Below are 25373 nucleotides of genomic sequence, written 5' to 3'. Positions count from 1 at the left end.
CATCTACCTTGGAGTTTACTACCCTTGAGAGCCATTTGAAGACTTGTAGGAAAAACAGATTCATTTACTATTGGTCACCTGATTTGATGCCCTCATCTTTGGTGCATATCACCACAAGCTTGTTTGACTCACTGGGCATACACCCTTTTGGGTTCAAACATTCTGGTAGCCTTCATCTAATTGGTGGCGGATTATCTACTTGTAAACTTTCTGCAGGAATTGTTTTCACTCTCGTTGTCATGAAGATGCTGTGAACATGTTTTTATTTATACATTTTTTTGGATTCACTACACATTGGGTTTCTGCAACGTATGGACTTCACGTTTATTTATTCATTTGTTATTTAATATTGATGTATTATCACTGTGAACATATTTAATTAAGGTTTCATATATTTCTCATTATTGATTGTGAGATTCACAACATTGCGCTGCACTTTTATTTTTACTTTACAATTTTTGCAATTGTCTGTTTGCTGTGCTAGCTGCTGTTTATTGTTTAAAGAGACAGCGCAGTATTACACATTCACCTTTTGCTTCTGTGAATGTGGCAGAAAAATTTGGCCCTCCTTACCATAACTTCTCCCACAGATGGTTGTATTTGCCTCCCCAAATGTGCCTCCAGTCGTGAGACAAACTTATACAAGTCTTATACAAGGGGTCACTGTACATGTGCAGCCAGAGGGGAGGAGGATGTAAATATCTAAGCTTGCTCTAACTTTCTACTGCATAATGTTTCCATGTTATTTACATGGATAGATAAAGAAACCCATAGCAACCAATCCCAAATACTATTTTACTGACTTGCTACAGCAAAATGAAATATGATCAGTTGCTAAGGTTACGTACAGCCTCTGACAACATCATTGGTGACAAAACACGTAGGGCATAGCTAGTTTCTGACCTCATCAAACACCATTGGCCGTTAGCAAATGGCTTTTCCGTCTGTACAATCTGAGGCCGAGCCTGCACTGTCGGCATATGGCGTTCCGGCCAATACGATCCATCAGCCTGCTGGGATTCTTTCTTGTTTTTAGTGACATTTGTTTGTCTGTGAATATTTTTTAATCAATTTGCAAGAACACAGTCGTGCTTCACCATAGCAGTTTATTTTTCCTCTTATTGCTATACTGGAACTCGCTGCTGAGCGTCTGCTATCTACATGCTGGATGACGGTCCATATTGTTGTGACACATGCGTTTTTGACCATTATAATTTATGGTCCATCTTTTCTGGTAAATGGCGCTAGCCAATTATCGTTATTCCACGATTACACTTTTTGGATCAACACTAGGAAATGTATTTCTACCTGAATGGACTGATTAATACAATTATATTTTTTTAATTATGCACTTTTGGTTATATGAATTACTTTTCGTTCTTTATGACCAATAGTTCACTTAAAAGCACTGATTTGTTGCACGTTTGCACTTTATATGTTACAATATATTTAGTGTTTGAACTATTTTCATTTAATATTAGCACTGCCTAATTTATTTATATTTGCTAAGTTTACTAAACTTTTCGCATCATCACTGCTTTTATGCTTCTTTTTACAAAAATAGTTCCAAATAAAACAATCATCAAACTTAAATCTGCTATATTCCATCTAGACTCAGGAATACTACATTCAGGTATGGACAACCTAAATCTCTCACCTTCTTTATTCAGTGACAGCTTGTTGAACCGATGACCACTGGGCTCCTTGTCTACGTGCTGATGGACATAGTCTGTACCAAGGTCAGTCACAGCAATGGCATATTTAAGAGGCTTCACACAGGACTGCAGGCATAATGGGATATTGGTGTCTCCCACTGAGTGCCTTTTGTAGAGAAAAGAAATGGTGAGGTCAAGTAGCTTTGAACAAATAAAATAACCACATTTGCACCCATTTATTTCTTTTGGGATGTGCTTCATTGTTGTACAACTCATCAGTATTAAAGGCTTAGTCCATAGGTTTTACTTCTGTGTGAATACACCACCCATTGATATATGTGAATCAGATCCTGTACTTAGAAAGAAATATCTGCCATTACAGACCTATTCTTCTGAATACTAGTTGCTTTCTCTCATGCCATTAGGCAATTTATCTTCCTGGTTTAGTAATTCAGCTACCTAAATCTGCTCTCAGCCATATGCATAATGTATACTGTGTAGATTGGTGACGGAACTGGTGGAGAAAGAGAAGGGGGAAATTGAAAGAAAAGGGAATATGTCTTTAAGGACTAAAGCTGAATACACACGGGCCGAATATCGGGTGGTATCGGCTGGTTCAATAGAAACCAGCCAACATTTGGCCTGTGAGTATGACAGTTGGTTTGATAGAAGCCGGGCATACATCCGGCTTCCGTCGAAGGGGCATGACTGAAAAGGTCTGCCAATCGGCATCTGATCAGCGTTCCCAGCCAATGACTGAAAGCGCTGACTGATGTGTTCTGAAAGGGGGCTGTTCCCCTGTCAGAACACAATAGCTCAGCAGGGGATTGTTAGTACATCGGCTCCTCCTGAGCTCTTCGGTTTACCTGGATTAAGGGTCTTTTCATTAACAGTTAAGCTGGCCATATATAGGTCGTTTTTGAAAAGACTATTCGTAAGAAAAATCCCATCAGTACATTTGATAATGCAAATGTCGTTTAAAAGTACTTCAAAATTTTGACTGGTTTTAGCATTTGTTTTTGGTATGAATGGAATTTCCCAAACAAAAACCACATACACTGGTAAAAATTAGTTTGAGAAAAATTTTACATCCTGCTCCTTTGAATTTCCTCTGGTTGAATACAAGCATAGATTTGACCTCACTAACCATTAGAAAATTAAACAAACTTTCCAAAATGTAATTTTTCTAATGCAATGCTGCTAGTGTATGACCAGCTTTATAGAGAAAGCAGGTAGATAAGAGAAATAGACAGAGAAAAAGAGACAATTCCCATCAAATGCTTACATTCTGCTGCTTACCAAGCTAAAACATACCCAAAATAAGGACTTGAAGTTGTGCTCCCTTTATGTGGAAGCTGTTTGTTCCCCTACACAAGGGAATTGCAGCATGGGTTCCCCTACCACCTGCTAAGGTGGTCCCCCTCTCACAACAGTTTAGGGCACATTCAGTCAGGTGATTAGTCCCGTCCTCCGTGCTCAGCCGCTAACTGATGCCTGTGCAGCACAGTCGTGTAGTGGCTAGCACTTTCACCTAGCAGCAAAAAGGGTCACTGGTTCGTTTCCCAACCATGACAGTTCTCCCTGTGCCTGTGTGGGTTTCCTCCCACACTCTAAAGACATGCTGGTAAATTAATTGGCTTCTGTCTAAATTGGCCCTAGTATATGTATGAATTTGTGTTAGGGACCTTAGGTTGTAAGCTCCTTGAGGGTAGGGACTGATGTGACTGTACAATGTATATGAAAAGCTGCTGCGTAAATTGATGGCGCTATGTAAGTACCTATAATAATAATCCATCTCGGATGCAGGCAGCCCATAGAAGTGGATGCACATGCTGCAACAGCACAGACACAATTGTATGTCAAAGTTTGACATGTGGGCAGAAGTGGCTGCACAGGCCCAATCTCAAAGTGTCTGCACACATCGGCCCGCACGTCAAATTTTTGGGAATTTCTATGTATTTGGCTAAATAGTTCTGAAGGCGACATAAACAGCAGTAAAAATGAAGAGGTTTACCACCTTGCATGTTTATAACATAGGCATTCAATTCTCAAATAGCTATTTAATGCAAAAAAAAAACTAAGCAAAAACTTAGTAACTAAAACTAATGAATTTTCTGCAAAAAATATTGTAAGACAAAAAAATTAGATTACTACTAAAAGAATAAGAATAAACACAAGGGACACATCATACTAACTGTGGGTTATGTCCCTTGTGCTGATTTTTCTATTTGTGTTTCTACCCTTTGGGCAATCACCTATACATTATATCATCTGTTCTGCACTAGTTCGTTTATGTGTTTAAGTCATATGACCTGCAGTATATTCTACCTACAGTCAGGAATGTTGTTAATAAATGACCAGATATTGCAGCTTTTAACCAGTTAGGTGCAGCCTGCTATAAAGTTTGTAACTAAAGTCAACGGGGAAGTTAAACCCTTGTTCAACCGCAAAAATAACCAAACAGATCAATACAGCCTACAACCAACAGTTTCTATCAAAATTGTAAAAAATTTAAATTGTTATGACACCTTGATTTATTTATTGGTTTTTAAATTTAAACGTGCTGAATATTGCCATATGTACTGTAAGCATTTTAGTTGTACAATTAATTTCTTTTGCAACAAGGTCATGTAGCAGGTAGTGTATTATTCTATTCATGACAATGGATTTTGTGCCTCTGCAGCCAGAATATATTACCTCTGTTATCCTTACCTGGCAGTAGCTCTGTAATAACTTCAAGTTCAGTATCTGTGCGCAGGAAGCACTACTGATTTCTTGATCAGAAATGTAATCAGATTGCACTCTGTGTCATGACTCAGGAAGCAGAGCCAGAAGGTATACACAGAGGTGGCGTCAGATAAGGATAAAATAGTGATATAGGTAGTTCATCCTATAGAGGAGGGGTGAAGTTCAAATAGAATAAACTGAAAGGTCTAGGACTGCCTTAGCACTTTATTTGGAAGGCTACATAGTAGTCTTGCACAGTGTAGTGGTCTGTCTCTCTCTACCCTTTGACACTACGAGTCAAAAAGTTCAATAACCCGCACCCTGTAATGGAGATTTTTTGTTAAGGGTATTAAAGGGTTATGGCAGGTCAAAAGCTTTTTCTAGTTTTTGACTAAGTGGGGAAGGACAAGAACACCTGATGGGTTTTTACTGTTATTCAGAGCTCTGTTAGAGAGATTCCACCTCACTTCCTGTCCTGCTGACAATGATTTCACCGGACAGGAAGTGGGGTAAAATCTGTCATAGGAACACAGACAGCAATGAAATATCTGGCCTTCCTCTACTCTGCCATAAAATATTTTCAGTCTGTGTTGCTTTTTGGAGAGTTCCTATAACTTGCTGCCAGAAACACCAGAAGTGAGGGTACACATCTCCTGTGGAACTGTGAATAAAATGAAAAAAAACTGACAAGGGTGCTAACCCTTCCCAGGGCAGAAGAAAGATTTGTACAGTGACATTTGCACACAGGACTCTGAATTTTCCTAAAATCTGCAAGAACATATCCTTAATCTGAATGTCACCTTTTGAATCCAGTTGAAATTTTGGATGGTGTTTTTTCTGTTTTTTCTATATATTGAAATAACATTAAATCATACAGTCCAAGAACAGTACAATTTCAGAGAGTCCACTCTCACAAACTTATAATAACAGTGAATCTCATGCTTAAATTTACACACAGAATACAGTATACATGTATGAAATGGGAAGGAATACAAGCAACATTCCAGGCTCACATTTCCGTTGGAATGAAACAAACTGTAAATATGAGGGGCAACCCCTTCCCCGCACTGATAGACCTGAGACATGCATGTCCACAGTAACCTGAGATACAATACTTTAGAGCAATAGTCTATCCAGCACCAGGGGCCAGACCCAGAGTAGCCACCCAGCCTCCCCATTCTTTCTCATATTTATTGGATGTGTTCTTTAAATGCCTATATCTTGTCAATGACTGTCAGATCTTCTATGAATGCACTTGGGAACCTTGGACAAATTATCTCCATGTTCCTCTCTCTCAGGTCGCCAGGGCGGTAAGGTCTACAGGTTCCACTTCTCCTTCATTGCCCCCCTCTCTGCCTAGATCTCCCTTCTTTCTCTGGTTTTCCCCCTCTCTCTGACTCCCTTGGATCCCTCTCCCCCTTTCTTTTTTTTCTTTGTATTTTTATTATACGTGGTTTCTTTTTTTTTTTTACTCTTTCTGTTTATGTGATGTTGGCATGTGAGTGCTGCTGATTTTATTTCAGTGCAACACCTGCTGTCTACTGGTATCATCTGCGTGAAATATTATTAAGATGTTATTTTCTTTAATAATGTTTGCTGTTACTCAAAGTCACAGATCTCTCACTCTGTTTGTTGCTACATCTCATTTTAGGGTTTTTTTTTTTTTTTTACATACTGAGATTTCTAGACTGCAATTAATCTATGATGATTTATCTTATGATGCTGCAAATTTGTATTTTGTACTATGTTACCTGTCACTGTGATGCCCACTGGTTGTTGTTTTACGTTATTATAAATAAAAAACTCCTTGAAAGTTAAATGCCTATATCTATGTAAGGTAGCGTGTTTTTGTGTAAACGTGAAGCAAATGTCTCACCTTTGTCCATCTACAGTGCAAAGTGACACTCCCCATTTGTCAGGACTGACTTTGGCAAGCTGTGGAATGTAGTTAGCCACCTAAAAAGAAGAAAAATACATAAAGCAGTTGATAACAAAGCATTTAGACTCTCTGTATCTGTGTAAATCTTTATATATTGTGATTATAGGTGGCATACCAACTTTGTTTTGTGTTCATAGTTTACATATATTCATAGATATACCGATACCTGTTAAACAAATCATATTTACTGTAAGTCCCGGTTCACACAGGGGCGACTTGTCAGGCGACTTAGCCGCCTGACAAGTTGCGTCCTGTTCTGTACTACGGAACCATTCTAATAGGAGCGACGCAAGTCGCTCCGACTTAGAAAAAGGTTCCTGTAGTATTTTTGGGGCGACTTCAGGCGACTTGCATTGACTTCTATACAGAAGTCGTTTTGCAAGTCGCCGCTGAAGTCGTGTGCAGGTCGCCTTGGTGAGTCGACCTGCAAGTCGTGCCGCCCCTGTGTGAACCGGCAGAAAGGCTCTTCTTCCTCAGTTATTTGTACCTTGTTTTAAATTCAAATTCACCTCTTTTTTTTTTTTTCTAAATTCCAGCTCCCCTATGTACCAATATAGCATTCATGTACTTTAAAAAAATATATATATAAAAGGTTTCCATTAATTCTACAGACACTTACTTCACTTGTCCTCATTAATGTTTCCAAACATATCCATTGCTTCTGCCTTACTTCCTGGTCACTGTTCTTGTGTTAACGCACCAATTTCACTTTCAGGCCCCATTCACATCTAGCAGAGTGGGAACGCACGTTTTGTGGCTTGTTTTTCCTGTGACATACATAGGGCAGCCTGTTGATTTCAATGGGCTGCACTACATGTGGCTTATGGGATAGTTTGGCGTTTTGTGGGTTGCGTGTTTATTATTGTGCGTTTTCAGCATTTGCCACTTGTTTTCTTACATGGCAAAATGTGTGTTTGCTTCTGTGTTTGGGGCACCGTTAACAATTAATGGCACTGAAAACGCAACTACTAATTTCAGGTGTATAAAGATGGCCATACACTATACAATTTGATTGTACAAGCATCCATGAGAACAGTGAAGTAAGTGTCTGTAGAATTAATGGAAAGCTTTGATATTTTTGCAAAAGAAGTACATTTATGCTATATTGGTAGATAGGGGGGCTGGGATTTAGAAAAATTTAGTCTTTAAGTTTAATCTTGCATAGATCTTTATTTGGCATTTTGAAGTGTGCAGAAGATGAGAGATGAGATAACAGCCTATGTGGAGAAGGGTCTCCTGGGTTCTGCAAAGCTCACCATACACTATACAATCTGATTGTACAATCTCCTTTAGATCTACCATCAACTATGTAGTGCAAGGGCCTGCCTGATTGGATACATCGTGATTGGCTAGATAGGTGTTTTCTATTATTATATACATTTGGTAAATCTAAAGGAGATTCTACAATCAGATTGTATTATGTATGGCCATCTTTATACACTTAAAATGACTAATTGTGCTTTCAGTACCATTAATTGTTAATGGTGCCCCAAACACAGAAGCAAACACACATTTTGCCATGTGAAAAAACAAGTTGCAAATGCTTCAAAGCGCACAGTAAAAAACACACAACCCACAAAACGCCAAAATGTCCCATAAGCTACATGTAGTGCAGCCAATTGAAATCAACAGTTTTCCCTATGCGTGTCACAGGAAAAACGAGCCTTGAAAATGGTTGATAACACAAGAACAATAAGGCTCTATTCACATTTGTGCTTTTCCTTGCATTTCAGAAATGCGCTGCACCAAAAATCACAGTAAAAAACGCAGCAAGCTCCACTCTAAAAAAAAATAAATTTTGAAGCTTCTTTTGGGGCGCTTGTTGCGTGTAGAGCAGCCCTTTCAGGTGGATGGGCTGCCCTATGCGTGATGAGTGAAAATTCTCCAAAACGCCTCCCACCTTGCTAAAAAATAATACACATGTGGGAATGCGAGTTTCCGCTATGCAGAGATGTGAATTGGGTTTGACAGCTGAGTGTTTCTGTCCACTCCATCCTATGTACTTGTACTTGTATAAAGGTGGCCATACACTATGCAATCTGATTGTAGATTGTGTATTTAGTGAGAATTGTGATCACTGATTGATTGCATTTCATTTAAAAAACGTGCAGCTGGAAAAGAATGGGTAGGTAAGAGGGTTGATGCAGGGTGTGTTAATGAGGCCAGCTGGTCAACTCCTTCCTGTGTGATGACCTAAAGTCTGACCAGGAAGTAAGGCAGAAGCAATGGATACGTTTGGAAACATTGATGAGGACAAGTGAAGTAAGTGTCTGTAGAATTAATGGAAAGGTTTGCTATTTTTGCAAAAAAAGTACATTAATGCTATATTGGTACATAGGGGGGCTGGAATTTAGAAAAACTTAGCCTTTAAGTTTAACCTTGCATAGATCTTTTATTTGGCATTTTGAAGGTGAACTTAGCCTTTAATGACAAACCTGCAGTAAAAGCTTCACGTCCACTGACTAGACCTTTATACAAGCACTGATAACTCCAGAATCCTTCATGCTTTAACTGGAATATACTATGTACTGTACCTGAGTCATTGCTTGTGCCTACCCCTTCTCATCGCAGACTAACTCTTCCTACTTTGGTAATGCCGCTCTGTTTGAAGGCATCATGTTCATCAGACATTTAAGGATTTTTACAGTCTGGTTATCAGAGAGCTATCTGGCCTGCTGGAGGTTGTCTTGGAATACCCGGAGAATCAGTTTACCCAGCCAGGTGTGTATAACAGAAGAGTGCACATCAGGATTCTTCATCTGGAAGGGGAGTCACGCATACCCCCTGGCAGTGGGGTATGGGAAAAAAGGCCTCACTTCAGACCTCCTGGTAATGCGGAGATTAAAATGACTGATTTACTGGCCTGCAACAAGATCAAAAGGGGCCAGATGCGGACTGGAGTGTTGACCTGGGTCATGGAATTTGCTTGCGGCAGAACAATGCCACCTGGTGAGGGACAGCACCATACTTCCTGGAGGATGTTGAGAGTAATACTATACTTCCTGGTGATTAGAAAGGACAGCCCCTTATAGTTTACAGATTGTAGCTCATTGGACAGAGGACTATACAGGGTGGCACAAGGGCATCAGAATGGGTGGTGTTTGTGAGTGCTTTAGGAATGTGAGGGCCAGCAATGAACGGCCTCTTTCTCCTTGAGCCCAGCTAGGATACAGAACATTAAGGATGGACTTACGTAACATATCATCTCTGATCTTTTATTTCTATATGCTCTGTAATATTCTTTAGATTTCTATGTTAGTATTCTACTTTCTTTGTAAATAAATAAGACCGTTGCTTCTTTGAGCATTGTGTTTATTTTTATAGCTATTGTTATTATATTATCACCATTAATAGGGAAGGAGGACCGCCACCTTGTCAACATCCAAGTAGTAGGAAAAAAGGATTGAGAAAATGGGCTAAACCCTTTAAAAAAATGGCTGATTTTATGGACACAACATGAGACAGTATGTGTATAACAAAATAAACCTTATTACAATCATTGTTAAAAATACACACTTATTAAAATCAACAACCAACTACTAAACAGTCGTTAAACAGATACCCAATTACAAACGTGGAGGCATGGATCCAATCATAAAGGATGGAATATGTCTAATAAATTGTAAGAAAATAAGTATACATATGAAAACAGTCAGGTCCATAACTCCTCCACACATGCATGTCAACGCGTTTCGCAAAAGATTTGCTTCCAGGACATATTGGGTAGGTGTTACTGAAAATCAAAATCTATTAGAGCGCGAACATCAATATGGGTTCACCAGGAGATGTATAGAGGTGGACCCGATTATAGTTTAAATATCTGGGAAATTTAGGGGGCCCAGTAGGAGTAGATAAATATCAGAGGTAGCCGAACTATAATCTTTAACCACTTCCCGCCCAGCCCATAGCAGATGACGGCTGGGCGGTGGTTCAGTTATCCTGACTGGGCGTCATATGACGTCCAGCAGGATAACATGCCGCCGCGCGCCCGCGGGGGCGCGCATCGTGGCAATCGGTGGATCGGTGTGTCGGTCTGACACACCGCTACACTGATCTTGGTAAAGAGCCTCCGGCAGAGGCTCTTTACCATGTGATCAGCCGCGTCCAATCACGATGTCAATAGGAAGAGCCGTTGATCGGCTTTTCCTCACTCACGTCTGATAGACGCGAGTAGAGGAGAGCCGATCGGCGGCTCTCCTGACAGGAGGGGGTCTGCGCTGATTGTTTATCAGCGCAGCTCCCCCTCAGATCACCACACTGGACCACCAGGGATCACCACTAGGACCACCAGGGAGAGGGGCAACATGTGGATGGCCAGGTATGTACCCCATGGCCATCCACATGTGCCCAATGTGCCCAGTCAATGCCCAATCTGTGCCAATCAGTGCCCACAAATAGGCACTGATTGGCACCATTATATAGCACTGATGCCCAGCAATGCCACCCTTAGGGGCATCAGTGCCATCAATGTGTCATCAGTGCCACCCATCAGTGTCCATCGGTGCAACCTGTCAGTGCCCATCCGTGCCCATCAGTGCCCACCTATCAGTGCCCATCAGTGCCCATCCATGCCACCTATCAGTGCCACCAATAAGTACCCATCAGTGCCACCCATAAGTACCCATCAATGCCACCTACAAATGCCCATCAGTGCCGCCTATGAGTGCCCATCGGTGTCACCTATGAGTGCCCATCGGTGCCGCATACCAGTGCCACCTATCAGTGCCCATCAGTGCCGCCTATCAGTGCTCATCATCAGTGCCCGTCAGTGCCACCTCATCAGTGCCACCTCATTGGTGCCACCTCATCGGTGCCCATCAGTGCCGCCGTATCAGTGCCCGTCAGTGCAGCCATATCAGTGCCCGTCATTGAAGAAAACATACTTATTTCCAAAAAATTTTAACAGAAACAAAGAAAAACTTGTTTTTTTTCAAAATTTTCGGTCTTTTTTTATTTGTTGCGCAAAAAATAAAAAACGCAGAGGTGATCAAATACCACCAAAAGAAAGCTCTATTTGTGGGAACAAAATGATAAAAAAATTGTTTGGGTACAGTGTTGTATGACCGCGCAATTGTCATTCAAATTGCGACAGTGCTGAAAGCTGAAAATTGGTCTGGGCGGGAAGGTGTCTAAGTGCCCAGTATTGAAGTGGTTAAGGTACATCCAACAAAAATGGGAATTTATCCCAAACGCGACCAGGACATAGAAAAGCGTTCCTCCAAGAGGTATGATCTACTCAAGGTGGTCACTGGTGAAGCTTGTTGATCACCAGTCAGAGAAAAAAGGAAGTTCCTTATTAGGATGAAGTCCAACCCAAACAAACGAAGTATCCCCCACTTGGGAGCTCAAAAATAGAGCTTAGCCAATAACCCGGTAGGGTGGGGGAACCTCTCTTGGAAAAATCCGCACCTCTATGGTGTCACCAGAGGACCTGGTAGAGCCTTGAGTGGCACCTGCAAGTTTGCAACATAGCCAATTATAGGAACAGACAAGATAGTACATATTTATATTTTAAGTAGGGGGAATCCAAAAACTAACCCTTATTTATTTCACGCTCTAAACAAGAGTGCATACTGCTACAATTATTGTATTCAAAATATCACATATTTTCTTGCCTTCCCCTCAGGACTGAATTTTGTTAAAAAAAATCAACAAATTGTGAATGTACAATAGATATGTATAAAGCGCTGCGTAAATTGACAGCGCTATATAAAAACCTGTAATAAATAAATAAATAATAAAGATGAGCTGACCAACAAAGATGGCTGATAGCCTTCAAATTAAGCCTGCTTGTCCTGTTGCTTTAGGCTGGCTACAGACATTAAAAAGCAATCAAATAATTTAAGTACTTATCCTGGAGCTCATAGACATGAACAGTATGTGCAGATCATTCTAGCATGTATGCCCAGGCTACTAAAGCAGAATGGACAGACACCTCCAGTGTGGAAGAGTGATATCCCAACACTTGTGCACTCCAGCACGGTCCACAGACATCAAGTTGATGTATGTGGATACCCTTTATCTCTTTTTTTCTGGCAAAATAATCCTTCACTTCTATGTCCACTATGGCAAAGCGTTGCTGATCACTCATTACATAGAAATAGTCCATCTAATCACTTGTGCTGATAAAACCGTTTGTGAGCTACGCAATCTAAAAGACAAATATTTTCACCTGGGCTCCTTTTACTTTTATGAGATAACTATGCTAAAATAAAGTCAGATAATATCAAGAGCTGGTGAATATAAAAGGTGTAAAAAAGCAAATACTAGTGCTAACAATACTGTTTGTATAGTAAACATTGCACATATGGCACTACTGTATGGTTGATTAAACCAAGTGTTTCCTAACAATTAATAACCAATGGGGCAAAAAATATGTTCTCACATTATCCAAAATATGTTGATAAGTACACTGACTTCTGTTCATAAGTGCCCTTAAGTGCAATTTGCTGGCAAGGATGTTAGATTGTTTGGTCCACTCTAGCCAGCAAGAATGTTTCAATAATCTTTGTAAAATGTACAGAATACTCTGGCATAAAAAAATATAGGGTCATTATAGGAACAGTACAGAGTAGCAGTAAAAGTTTTTTTTTTTGCTTCATATTTATTTTTGGTAGGCAACAATAGTAAACAAGATGTCCAAAGAACAGTAGGTAAAGCAATGGAAAACAGACTATTATCACTTATAAAGGTGCTTTGGTAGGCTCAGTTGCACATTAACCCTAGACTGCTTCAAGTAGCTATATCAGGAAGATGCCGAAGACAATTGCTCTGCTGAGAATAATGGGCGATGAGTTTAACTCAAAGCGAAAAGAAGCTAAATAAGAGAATTAGGGAAAGAAAAAGATAGAGATAAAAAAATATATTTGGAGGGGAGAGTGCAGATTAAAGCCTGGTACACACGATCGGATTGTTGGCCAACAAAGCGTCAGACTTTTGTCCAAAGGGCGTGTGCCAGGAACTTGTCTTGCAAATTAACGGTACACAATTGTCGTCCAACAAACACAAACGTAGTGACGTACTACGAGGAATTTCAGCTCTTGAGCGCCACCCTTTGGGCACCTTCTGTTAATTTCGTGTTTGGTGAGCATTGATTCCGATCATGCGTGTTTCAACTTTTGTGTGACGGACTTTTGTACAGACAATACGAAAATCTGACAACAGACCGTTGTCCACCGAAAATTTACTAGCCTGCCATCCAACATTTGTTGGCCGAAAGTTGGACAACAATTATCTGAAGGAGCGTACTAAGGGTCGGATTTTAGGACAACAGTCTGTCAACAGACAATCCCTTTGACAACAATCTGATCATGTGTACGAGGCTTTAGTTTAATTTTTTTAAGTACTTAAACTGTTATGTTATGTTTGTTTTACTATGTCGATACACATTTTTTTTACAGTACAAATAAAATGTAATACATGACTAAGGACTGATGAGTAGAAATGTGAAAAGGAGCATAAAACTTGCCCGCTGGCTGAAAAGCAGAAGGGAAAATATTGACAATCTATATTTTATATTTACCTAAAAAAAAGAAATATATATGTACATTTTTTTAAAAGTCCTAACTATAATAAAGACAATATGCATACAACTACTGTGCATTTCCTTTCAGAGCAGGTGACCATGTGATCATTTTTTCAAATTACTTTTGAAAAATACTAAAAAAAAAAACACTAGTTCAATCTGCAAATGGTAGCTTCAGCTAGTTTATGTTTTTTTTAATGCATTGATGCAGAGTTATGGTAAGGCAGTCAATTTACTTTGAATGGGTCATTAACCTGCGTTAAAGCATGAAAAAGAGCAGAGTAGGTGCATTTCTATATAATATATACTGTTTATGTTCATTGTGGTACCATTCAGGATAAATGGAAATGCACCACAACAGACATATCCCGTAGTGTGCACACACTGAGTGTGAAGGAAGCCTTAGGAAGCAAAATACCAGTATTAAAAAATAACATATTCCTGATGCTTTAGTAAACTGAACTTGTGTGAAGAAAAGTAAAAAATTAGCTTAATTTTACCCATCTCTTTTGTCCTTTTAACCACTCATGATAAGCACTGCCATTGCCAGGCCATGTTTTGGGAATTTATCTTAGATAAAATAGCTGTCCAAAGTACCAAGCCAATGACTCTGATTTAAAGCACCTGTGCAAGATAAAGGAAAACCTGCAAACATGGCCTGTTGGGGGTACTTGAGGACGGGGTTGCGAACCACTGGCCTAGACCAACAATAGTCAGATTCACCAAGAACTGGTTTTCTTCTGAAAATATTCTTATTGCTTTGAAGGTTTTATTGCCTTAATGGTAGATTGCCTCTTAAAGACTATGGGCAGCTTTGCACATGGTGATCACTGAAGGCCAGGTAATGGACAGCAGAAACAACACAATGGAGAATCTAGTTACATTATGACAGTTATGGCATGTGGTCACTGTATATTATTAGCATGTCTACAGTTTGCAAACCCAGCTTGTGGACCAAACTTAGCTATCTTTATGGTTTGCCAATAACAGTGCATGGTCAAATATGGTAACTTTCTATTGGTTTTTGGCCAGTAGTGTGAACTACACAATAGTTATGGGATTAACAAAACAGAATGAAAATGATTGATGAGTGTTTTTTTATTTGGTTTTCCCTGATACCACACTGTGGTCAATGTATTTTACTATTTCCTGTTAATGCATATACTAGGTTATATTATATTTATTACCTTTAGTAGCATTAGTATTCAAGGATTACTTGTACAGTCCTTGCAAATGAAAGCATTGTGCCTTGGGGTCTTAAGTTTGTAATAAAACTTTAGAAGACTAAACACATTTATTGACTATGCAGGGTGCTTACCTCTCCCTCCTTTATAGTACGGGCATTCTCATACAGCCGGTTTATGTGTAATGTGAACTGTTCAAAATCTGGAATCACAAACTTTTTACAGACAACCTGAGTCAGGAGCACAATATTACTTTGGACACACCTGTTGAGAGGATACAAATAAAGTAATATGAATTCTTTCTGATCATAATATATTACATTTATGTCCCTTGTTTTCTGTTTAGAATTGTCCAGTACTTTCCAACATGAATTATCTCAGATTTAAGTGATAAAAGTTATATAATGTCAGATACTATTGTAGGTACAATATCTATAACAATTTTCTTAGTGGGGGTTTACCCCTCACTTTGGAGAGATGTTACTTCACTTTCTGTTGTGTTACTCCAGAAAATTAGGGAAATCTCCTTGATAGGACAAAAAAGTCAGATTTTAACCCTTCCCTACAATAGCCAAACTTTACAAAAGGTATCTCTAGATACACTTTAAGAGCTGTACATGCCAGCTGGCCCTCAGTGGGGTACTTCATTAAACCAATTCATTAGACTCTAGTACAACCCTATATGAACATCTGTTATTAAGCAATACCCAATTCTTGCATATGGGGAGCTAATGATTATTCACTATTCATCAGCAGAGACAAACAAATCAGATGAAACCTCCCTACGTGGTAAATCTCTTGCAACATGGACCCTGGTCTCCTGATATAATCGTTCATATGCAATACTGGTTAAGACTGAAGCAACAAACAGGACTTAATGCAACAAACTCTTCCTATGTGTAGTTCCTATGATTCCAAAAACTACCCAAAAACATACAGTGGAACCTCGGATTACGAGCGTAATCCGTTCCAGGAGTATGCTCGTAATCCAATGTACTCGCATATGAAAGCGAGTTTTCCCATTGAAGTCAATGGAAATGAAAATAATTTGTTCCGCATTGACTTCAACGGGATGCAATACCGCATGCGGCCAGAGGCGGGGAGCGTTGGAGAGCCTCGGAAATGGGTGAAAAGGGCCGAGCACACTTCGGCTGACCTCAGCAAACCTCGGAAAGACTCCATTCACAAGCCTTTCCGAGGTTTGCCGAGGTCAGCCGAACTGTCCTCGGCCCTTTCCGTGCATTTCTGAACGCTGACGATCAGAGCTGTTACGGCGCCCCCTAGCTCAGGCCAAAAGCGGTACTGCACACCTCTTTTGGCCTGAATCCTGCTCGTTTTGCGAGACAACACTTGCAAACCGAGTTAGGATTTTTAGAAATACAGTGCTTGTTTTGCAAAACGCTCGTTAACCGCGTTACTCACAAACCGAGGTTCCACTGTATAAGTGTTACATAAGCCATATATATAGATAGATAGATAGATAGATAGATAGATAGATAGATAGATATAGACACACATATATATATATATATATATATATATATATATATAAATGTTACATAAGATGTATGTATGTATGTTGATGTTATTGAAACAGCAGCTTTATATTTTATTCTGTGACTGATTTTTTTTCAAATTGTCAAAAAATTCTAAGATTGTTTTGTTGCAATATGGCAGCCTGGGTGCATCCTGTATAAAACTCACCCAAAAATCCAAAAATCTGTGTGATCTGCTTATTGCTTTTTCCCCAAATTTTGCACTTAAAGTGTTTGTAAACTCCCTGAAAAAAAAAGTGGTTCTCGTACACTGCTGTGACCAGCAACATATCTCCCGAAGTTATTTCCGGGTTTGCGGGCTCTGGCGCTGTGATTGGGCGGCGCCGCAATGACGTCACTCCCGCGTCACGGCACAGCTACTGAAGGAACAGCATGAGCGAGCCCTTAATTTAGTGCATCATCGGCACATGCGGATACAGTGAATATATCCTAAACGGTGCAAGTTTAGAAGATATTCACAATACCTACAGTTAAGCCTTATTATAGGCTTACCTGTAGGCAAAAGTGGCTGTACAGGGTTTACAACCACTTTAAATGCAAGTCAAATTATAAGCATTTCCTACAACAGCAGTTTAATTTTGGTGAGGTAATTTCTCTCATCCTCACCTAAAGGGAAACAAAGATTGTAGTTTTTCTAATGAGAACAAAACGATTGCTCTTTTAAATATAATGAAGGCAAACCCCCTCATTCAAAAATGAGTTGAGAAAAAAATATAGTAGTGGAAACAGCATTTTCTGCAGAACAGAAAAAAGGTAACAGAAATATTTGCTAAACTTCTTGCAATTATTACAGTCCACCTCTCTTTAAAATGACATAATGTAGGTTAGACATTGACTTGTGCAGAAGAAGAAATTCAACCCTAATCTCCAGTTCCTAAACACTTCACAGTGGAACCACTGTTAATTTTGTCGACGAAAATATTTTCGTCAATGAAATTACCACTAAAATATGACTAAAACTATAACAATTCAGATGACTAAAATATGACTAAAACTAAAGTGGCATTTTAGTCAAAAGACTATGACTAAAACTGAATCGACATTTGACGTCAAAATTAACATTGGATATATATCACAACGGCTAAATCTGTGTTTGTAGTGCATGTTCAAACCTTAAAGGGGTTTTAAAGGTTTTTTTTTTTATTAACCCCTTCCCGCCGAGCGTACGCAGATGTGTGTACTCAGCTTTCCGGGGTTATACCGGGATAATGCCCGCAGCTGCAGGCATTATCCCGGTACTGTTTTTTAGAGCCGGCGATCGGCTATCCAGTTATAACAACCGATGCAGCTAAAAGACGCTCGGCTGTTATACCGAAGGAGCGGGAGGGGACGCCCCCCCTCCCGTCACTCTTACCGGGCCTCTCGTTCCATCGGGAGGCCCGATGACCAATCGGCAGCCTCCGGCGGCTGGGGACAGACTGAAACGAAGCCGTGAATGGCTTTGTTCCAGCCTCCTAATAGTAAACACAGAAGCGACGTCACTTCCCGTTTACTCGGCTGCCAATGGCGCCGGTTTTAAAAAAATACCCAGTATTCAGAATCGCCGTTTTCGGCGATCTGAATACTTTGAAGTGCAAAGGAGGGTTCGGGATCTTTTAGACCCCCGATCCCTCCATGAAGAGTACCTGTCACCACCTATTACTGTCACAAGGGATGTTTACATTCCTTGTGACAGCAATAAAAGTGATCAAATTTTTTTTTTTTTTTAAAACACAATTAATAAATATAAAAATAAATAAAATAAATAAGAATTTTTTTTTTTAAAGCGCCCCCGTCCCCGCGAGCTCGTGCAGCAAAGAAAACGCATACGGAAGTCACGACGCATATGTAAACAGTGTTCAAATCACACATGTGAGGTATCGCCGCGATCGTCAGAGCGAGAGCAATAATTCTAGGACTAGACCTCCTCTGTAACTCTAACCTGGTAACCATAAAAAAAAATTTAAAGCGTCGCCTATGGAGATTTTTAGGTACCGTAGTTTGTCGCCATTCCACGAGTGCGGGCAATTATAAAGCGTGACATGTTTGGTATCTATTTACTTGATGTAACATCATCTTTCACATTATATAAAAAAATTGGGGTAACTTTTCTGTTTTTTAAAATTCATGAAAGTGTCCCTTTTCCCAAAAAGTTGCATTTAAAACACTGCTACACAAATACCGTATGACATAAAATATTGCAACAATCGCCATTTTATTCTCTAGATTCTCTGCTAAAAAAAATATATAATGTTTGGGGGCTCTAAGTAATTTTCTAGCAAAAAATATGGATTTTAAATTGTAAACACCAAATTTCAAAAATAGGCTTAGACATGAAAGGGTTAAAATAACAAACATGGTATACTTATCTGCTCTGTGCAAGGGTTTAGCACAGAGCAGCCCCATTCCTCCTCTTCTGGGGTGCCCCGCTGGCGCTCCTGGCTTCCCCCTTCATCGGGTGACCCCATGGAAAAGCCCCTTTCCATGGGGGCACCCGTGTGGACTCGCTCCTGAGTCCCACTGCTGCGTCCATTGATCCCGCCTCCATATCACTGGATTTGATTGACAGCAGCGGGAGCCAATGGCTCCTGCTGCTATCAATCTGTCCAATGATGAGAGAGACAGCGGCTGGAGCCGCTGGGCTCATGCTCATAGCTGGATCGGATCTGGCTCAGGTAAGTAAAAGGGGGAGTCTGGAGGACAGCTGTAGCAAAGAAGGTTTTTCACCTTAATGCATGGAACGCATTAAGGTGAAAAACCTTGAGACATTACAATCACTTTAATACCATAAATAATAACATGTTATTAGATTTTTACTCCAGGAGTATAAAATGAGTTTGGAAATTCTAGAGAAATTCTTAAATAATGCATTACAATTGAACTAAACACATTAGATTTTAGTCGACTAAAATACGACTAAATGGCATTTTAGTCAAAAGACTGATTAAAACTAAATCGTCAAAATGAACACTGAGTGGAATGAGACTGAAACCTTCTCCATCATTTTGGTAGGCATGTTGTATAAATATGGAAACAAAGAAGAATGGCGACACATCCGGAAGTAAAATCAAAAGAATTTATTGAAAGTCCATAAAATCAAGCAAACATGACAAACATCAATCCAAAAAAGGTGCTCAGTGGATGCGTTTCACACAAACGTGCTTACTCGTCACTCATCATAATTGATGATTAAACACTTCTGTGTGAAACGTGTCCACTTAACACCTTTTTTGGATTGATGTTTGTCATATTCGCTTGATTTTATGGACTTTCAATAAATTCTTCTGATTTTACTTCCGGATGTGCCGCCATTCTTCTTTGTGTCCATTGGATTTCCCTTAGTGTAGACCAGGCAGGCACCGGATCTCTTCAGAAGCTCATCAGATCCTCACAGGTGGCTTTGAGCAGTGTGTTCCCAGCTCTTTCTCTCATGTTGTAGAAATAAAGTGGCCAGCTTGCCATTCACCACTTCAGTCAATCACTTTAATTGTTATGAAATAGCACACAATAGACACATGAGGATAAAAAAATAGCAATCTATCATGCATTTCTTCAATGCATTAGGTGGACGATAGGTCCACATTACGCTGGTGTGTGATCAAGTTATGTAATAAAGATTAAAGCAGAGACCAGCAATTTCAACATGCTCTGTTCTTTTATCAGTTTAGAATCATTCACTGTGGTCCAGGTTCTGCCCCAGAGGGCATGCAGCTTGATAAATGCCAACATTTGTTAAAATGTGTGAATTTAAATTATTGCATGGTTTCTGTTGTAATTGTGCATTTTCGTTGTACTGTACTGGTTTATTTATATGTTTGTGCCAGCATATTCTTATTGTATATGCATTTCTTATTGTTTGTAGTTTTACACCGCTCCTTGCACATTTAATAAATCCTCAAACTCCATCACAATCTCGGTTATAGATCGTATGTGATGTTTACGCAGTCCGCAAATTTCCCTGCTGCTAGATCTGGGATACAATAAGCCAGTAGCGGAACAGTCCATATACAGTATATCATAATCATTTAACTATACCAAAACATAACAGCTATGTTCAATTTACTAGACATTGGTCAGTATTGGTTGTGTGTTTTATGTTAGCCTTTAGTCCCAGTCTGAGACTGACATATTTGCTAAGAAAAAGGTGCCATCTTTTCAGTGTGGTTTAGAAAACCTAAAGCTAATTTCTGGTCATCTTCTATGAGTTTTGTTTTGAATTCCCCATTACACATACAGTAAAAATGTTGTATTACTTTTGAAAGAGCTCTAGGTCCATGGTTGCTCCTAGGATAGACTCTTGTATATTTTCATGAAGCATGTCCATGCAGTCCCTCAGCCTTGGGTCTGATGAAAGCAATCCATTCGATGTTAGAGTCTGTAACATTAGATAAGAAACCTCAACCAAGGTGAAAAAAAAAAGTAGAAAACAGATACTCATGTCCATAAATCAGTGGAAGTAAGTTAATCATGGTCTTTCAATCATATTTTCCAGTACTGCAATCCATCTTCGTTCAGTTATACACCATTAGTAGTAATTAGATAATCGTACCCAAATGAAATGCAGATTATTTTGAAAACAATGAATATTTAACATTGATCTGCATACTCTAAGGGATAGATAGATAGATAGATAGATAGATAGATAGATAGATAGATAGATAGATAGATAAAGACAGGAGGGCCCTGCTTGTCAAAGACATGGGCATTGCTAGGATTGGGCACCTTGCGTACATGCCATGCATCTCTTATGCCGCATACACACGACCGGACTTTACGTACGGCATACTTTGCCCGCCGGACTTTTCGACTGACTTTACGACGGACTTTCCGAATGAACGGACTTGCCTACACGCGATCAACCAAAGTCCGACGGATTCGTACATGATGACGTACGACCGGACTAAAATAAGGAAGTTCGTAGCCAGTAGCCAACAGCTGCCCTAGCGTCGGTTTTTGTCCGTCGGACTAGCATACAGACGAGCGGACTTTTCGACCGGACTCGAGTCCGTCGGATAGATTTAAAACATGTTTCAAATCTAAGTCCGTCAAACTTTTGAGAAAACAAAGTCCGCTGGAGCCCACACACGATCGAATTGTCCGACGAAATCCAGTACACCAGATCAAGTATGCCGTAAAGTCCGATCGTGTGTACGCGGCATTAGGGCCCCAGTTGCCCTCAAGGAGCTTAATCTAAGGTCCCTAACTGACATTCATATATACTTTGGACAATTTAGACAGGAGCCAATTAACCTACCAATGTCACGTCTACCCCAACGCAGGTGGTCAGATACTATAGCAGGCTTCTGTGTGCTTCACCTATAGCAGCCCCCTTTCCCTTAAGGCAAGCAGGCCTACCGGTACTTGGTTGCCCCCAGGACTTATACACAATGCTATAGCGCCTGGCCACCACATCAGGGCAGAGGCGAACTGCACAAAGCCAAGAGATACTTGCAGTTAGCAGACAGGTAGCGTGGTTCTATGACAGTCCATGTAAAAAGGCAGGCTGAGTTCAAGGAATAGTACAACAATCCAGTCCAAAGTCATACACAGGGAAATCCAAACTAGCAAAGCAGGGCAGACAGGCAAGCAGGCAGCTTGATCAGGAACAACAAAGGTATCACTCACTATCCCAAGGAAAGGAACTGAGGGTTTGGCTTGCTTATAACAGGTGACTGACCATATCAATCACCTTGCAGGTGGACACAGACAGGGAGAATGCAATAGCCAAAACCCAGATGTTGGAATGAGGAGCAGGAGCACTTAAGTGATCCTGACAACCAGCATGTCTTTGGAATGTGGGAGAAAACCGGAGTACCTGGAGAAAACCCACATAGGCACAGGTTACAGCAAAAAATACATAACCAAGGGAACTCCTAAGATCCTCTGTGGTTCTGACATGTCATAAGACACAGGTGAGGGGAGACTATGAGGACCAGATTCAGTCTGCCAGGCATTATTGTATCTTAGGCCTGGTGAGTTCAAATTGGGGGCTAAATTTGCGCTGGGGTGATAATGGCTAAGGGGGAGGTGTTTTTGTGTGTTTCATTCATTTTATGCCAAGGGATAAAGGCACCTTCTCAAATGATAATTTGAATGTAAGTGATATGGCAGTTTAACATGGCACCAGATCAAGCATTCATCTTCCATCATCTCGTCTCTGTTCCTTCCCAGGTACATTAATTTAACCACTACCTTGCTGTCTGTCTGCAACTGTCATCATGCAATGCTCTGTATTATCACCAATGATACATAAATTTAACCACTGCCTTGCTGTTTGTAACTGACATCCTGCTACCTTCTATACAGTATTATGATCAATGGTACATTGTTAAACCACTGCCTAGTTGTCTGTGTGCAACTATCATTTTGCAATCCTCTGTACCATCACAAATGGCACAATAATTTAACAACTTCCATGCTGTCTGCCTGCAACCTTCATCCTGCAATCCTCTTTAATATCATCAATATCATCATTTAACCACTGCCTTTCAAACTCTTATGCCCTGTACACACGATAGGATTTTCCGATGGAAAATGTGTGATAGGACCTTGTTGTCGGAAATTCCGACCGTGTGTGTGGGCTCCATCACACATTTTCCATAGGAATTTCCGACATACAAAGTTTGAGAGCTTGCTATAAAATTTTCCGACAACAAAATCCGTTGTCGGAAATTCCAATCGTGTGTACACAAATCTGACGCACAAAGTGCCACGCATGCTCAGAATAAATTAAGAAACGAAAGCTATTGGCTACTGCCCCGTTATAGTCCCAACGTACGTATTTTACGTCACCGCGTTCAGAACGATCGGATTTTCTGACAACTTTGTGTGAATGTGTGTATGCAAGACAAGTTTGAACCAACATCAGTCGGAAAAAATCCATGGATCTTGTTGTCGGAATGTCCGATCAATGTCCGATCGTGTGTACGGGGTATTAGTAAAGTAGCAACTGATAATATGGACAGCATACAGTGCTGTTCACATTATGAAAGTATGAAGAGCTTGCATTGTGTCGCATTGCAGCGCTTCAAAAATGAAGCTTCAAGTGGAGCTTAGAAGGAGTTGAAGCATCTCAACTCCTTCTATTCACGTCTATGGTAATGCACCATAAACACACCTCCATGTGTTTGCAGCGAGTTTGCAATGTGTTTGCAGTGTGTTTGCAAACCGGTAGGCCTTGTTCACAACAGCCAAAGGCATCTGGGATAAGTTTTAATCGCTCGTCAAACACATGTCAAACATGCATAGGGTGTTTGGGGAGTTCTTTTTACTCACCTTTAAGGCGTGTCAAATTCAACAAGCAACTCGCAATAATGCTATAGATGTGTTGGTTAAGCATAATTATTTTGAGCAAGTGTGAACAAGGCCTTACTGATATGCAAAGCTTATCTGCTATCTGTATTATTACAGACTTGCAAAGTTGATCTGTTATCTGCAGTGTTACAGACATTTGGTCTTTTCCTACCTTGCTTTTTTAATGGTCTTTTCAATGGTCTGGCAACCAGTGCCGTCGCTATGGGGGGCGGGGGGGGGGGGCGGGGTGAGGCCTGCACCCGGGTGACACCCGCAGAAGGGTGATCTCATCCTGAGTGCAGCGGAGCCATGGGGGATCCTGGGTCCTGGAGGCAGGGCTCTTTTCAGCCGGAACATACCGGTGTTCTGTCAAAATAGCCATTTCATCAAGATCTCCAATTACGTAATTTCCGGTTACTGTAAATCATCATTAATTGGAGATTTAGATGAATTGCCACAACTCCGGCAAGTGTGTACACTCCGGTACACAAAGACTTTGCTGTTTTGACACAACAGCGTGTAATGAGGAAAAAGTTGTCACTGGCGTGGATGTGGCCATTTTGTTGGTTAGTATCAGAGCGGACTAACAATATCCACTCATAATACCATGTACCGGAGTATATACGGTTGCTGGTGTTGTGTCAAAACAGCAAGTCGTCAAAATCTCCAATTAATAACGGTTAACTGTAGCCAGATGTGACGTAATTGAAGATCTTGATGATTTGGCTATTTTGACAGAACACCAGTGCTGCACTAGCCCTGAGTAAGACTCCTCAGTTTCACTCTCACTGCTGATGTGGCTGCCTTCTGTCACAAGCCCGCCACCCAGAGAAAGACAGTCTGAGCAAGCATCTCTCCGGGCAGCTGCACACTGAAGCCTCCAACAGCCACCGCCCAGGTGCATAAGGGGAGAGGGGTCGGTACTAATGGAGTGGGGTGGCTTGTCCTGAGCAGGCGTCTGTACTAATGGAGGGGGGGGTGGCTTGTCCTGAGGGGGGGTCTGCACTAATGAAGTGGGGTGGCTTGTGCTGAGGGGGGTCTGTACTAATGGAAGGGGAGGCTTGTCTTGGGGGGGGTCTGTACTAATCAAGGGGGTTGGCTTGTCCTGAGGGGGGGTCTGTACAAATGGAGGGGGGTCTGCACTGATGAAGGGGGGTGGTTTGCCCTGAGGGGGGGTCTGTACTAATGGGGGGGTGGTTTGTATTGAGGGGGGTCTGTACTGATGAAGGGGGGTGGTTTGTCCTGAGGGGGGTCTGTACTGATGAAGGGGGGTGGTTTGTATTGAGGGGGGTCTGTACTGATGAAGGGAGATGGTTTGTCCTGAGAGGGGCCTGTACTGATGAAGGGGGGTCTGTACTGATAGAGTGGTGCTCTATACTGATGGAGGGGGTCTATACTGACTGAGGGGGGCTGTACTGAGGGAGGGGGGTCTACACTGATGGAGGGGGGTCTGCACTAATGAAGGGGTGATCTATACTGATGGAGAGAGGTTTTGTACTGAGGAAGGGGGGTCTG

At 40.8% G+C, this 25373-nt stretch overlaps 1 protein-coding gene across 2 annotated transcripts in view; it reads right to left on the bottom strand.

Annotated features, from left to right (window-relative positions):
* Positions 1-25373, bottom strand: part of GLS2 (glutaminase 2) — a 116484-nt gene that overhangs the window by 59912 nt on the left and 31199 nt on the right. For both annotated transcript variants that reach the window (XM_073613925.1, XM_073613924.1), the window contains exons 3-6: positions 20819-20940; positions 15165-15294; positions 6259-6338; positions 1658-1821 (exon numbers count right to left, since the gene is read on the bottom strand). In XM_073613925.1, the coding sequence (XP_073470026.1) occupies positions 1658-1821; positions 6259-6338; positions 15165-15294; positions 20819-20940 (496 nt within the window). The remainder of the gene's footprint in view (positions 1-1657; positions 1822-6258; positions 6339-15164; positions 15295-20818; positions 20941-25373) is intronic.

Source organism: Aquarana catesbeiana, linkage group LG02, assembly GCF_042186555.1.
Source record: "Aquarana catesbeiana isolate 2022-GZ linkage group LG02, ASM4218655v1, whole genome shotgun sequence".
NCBI classification, from domain to species: domain Eukaryota; kingdom Metazoa; phylum Chordata; class Amphibia; order Anura; family Ranidae; genus Aquarana; species Aquarana catesbeiana.
The sequence above is the reverse complement of the archived record's forward strand: the minus strand, read 5'-3'. Positions and strand labels throughout refer to the sequence as shown.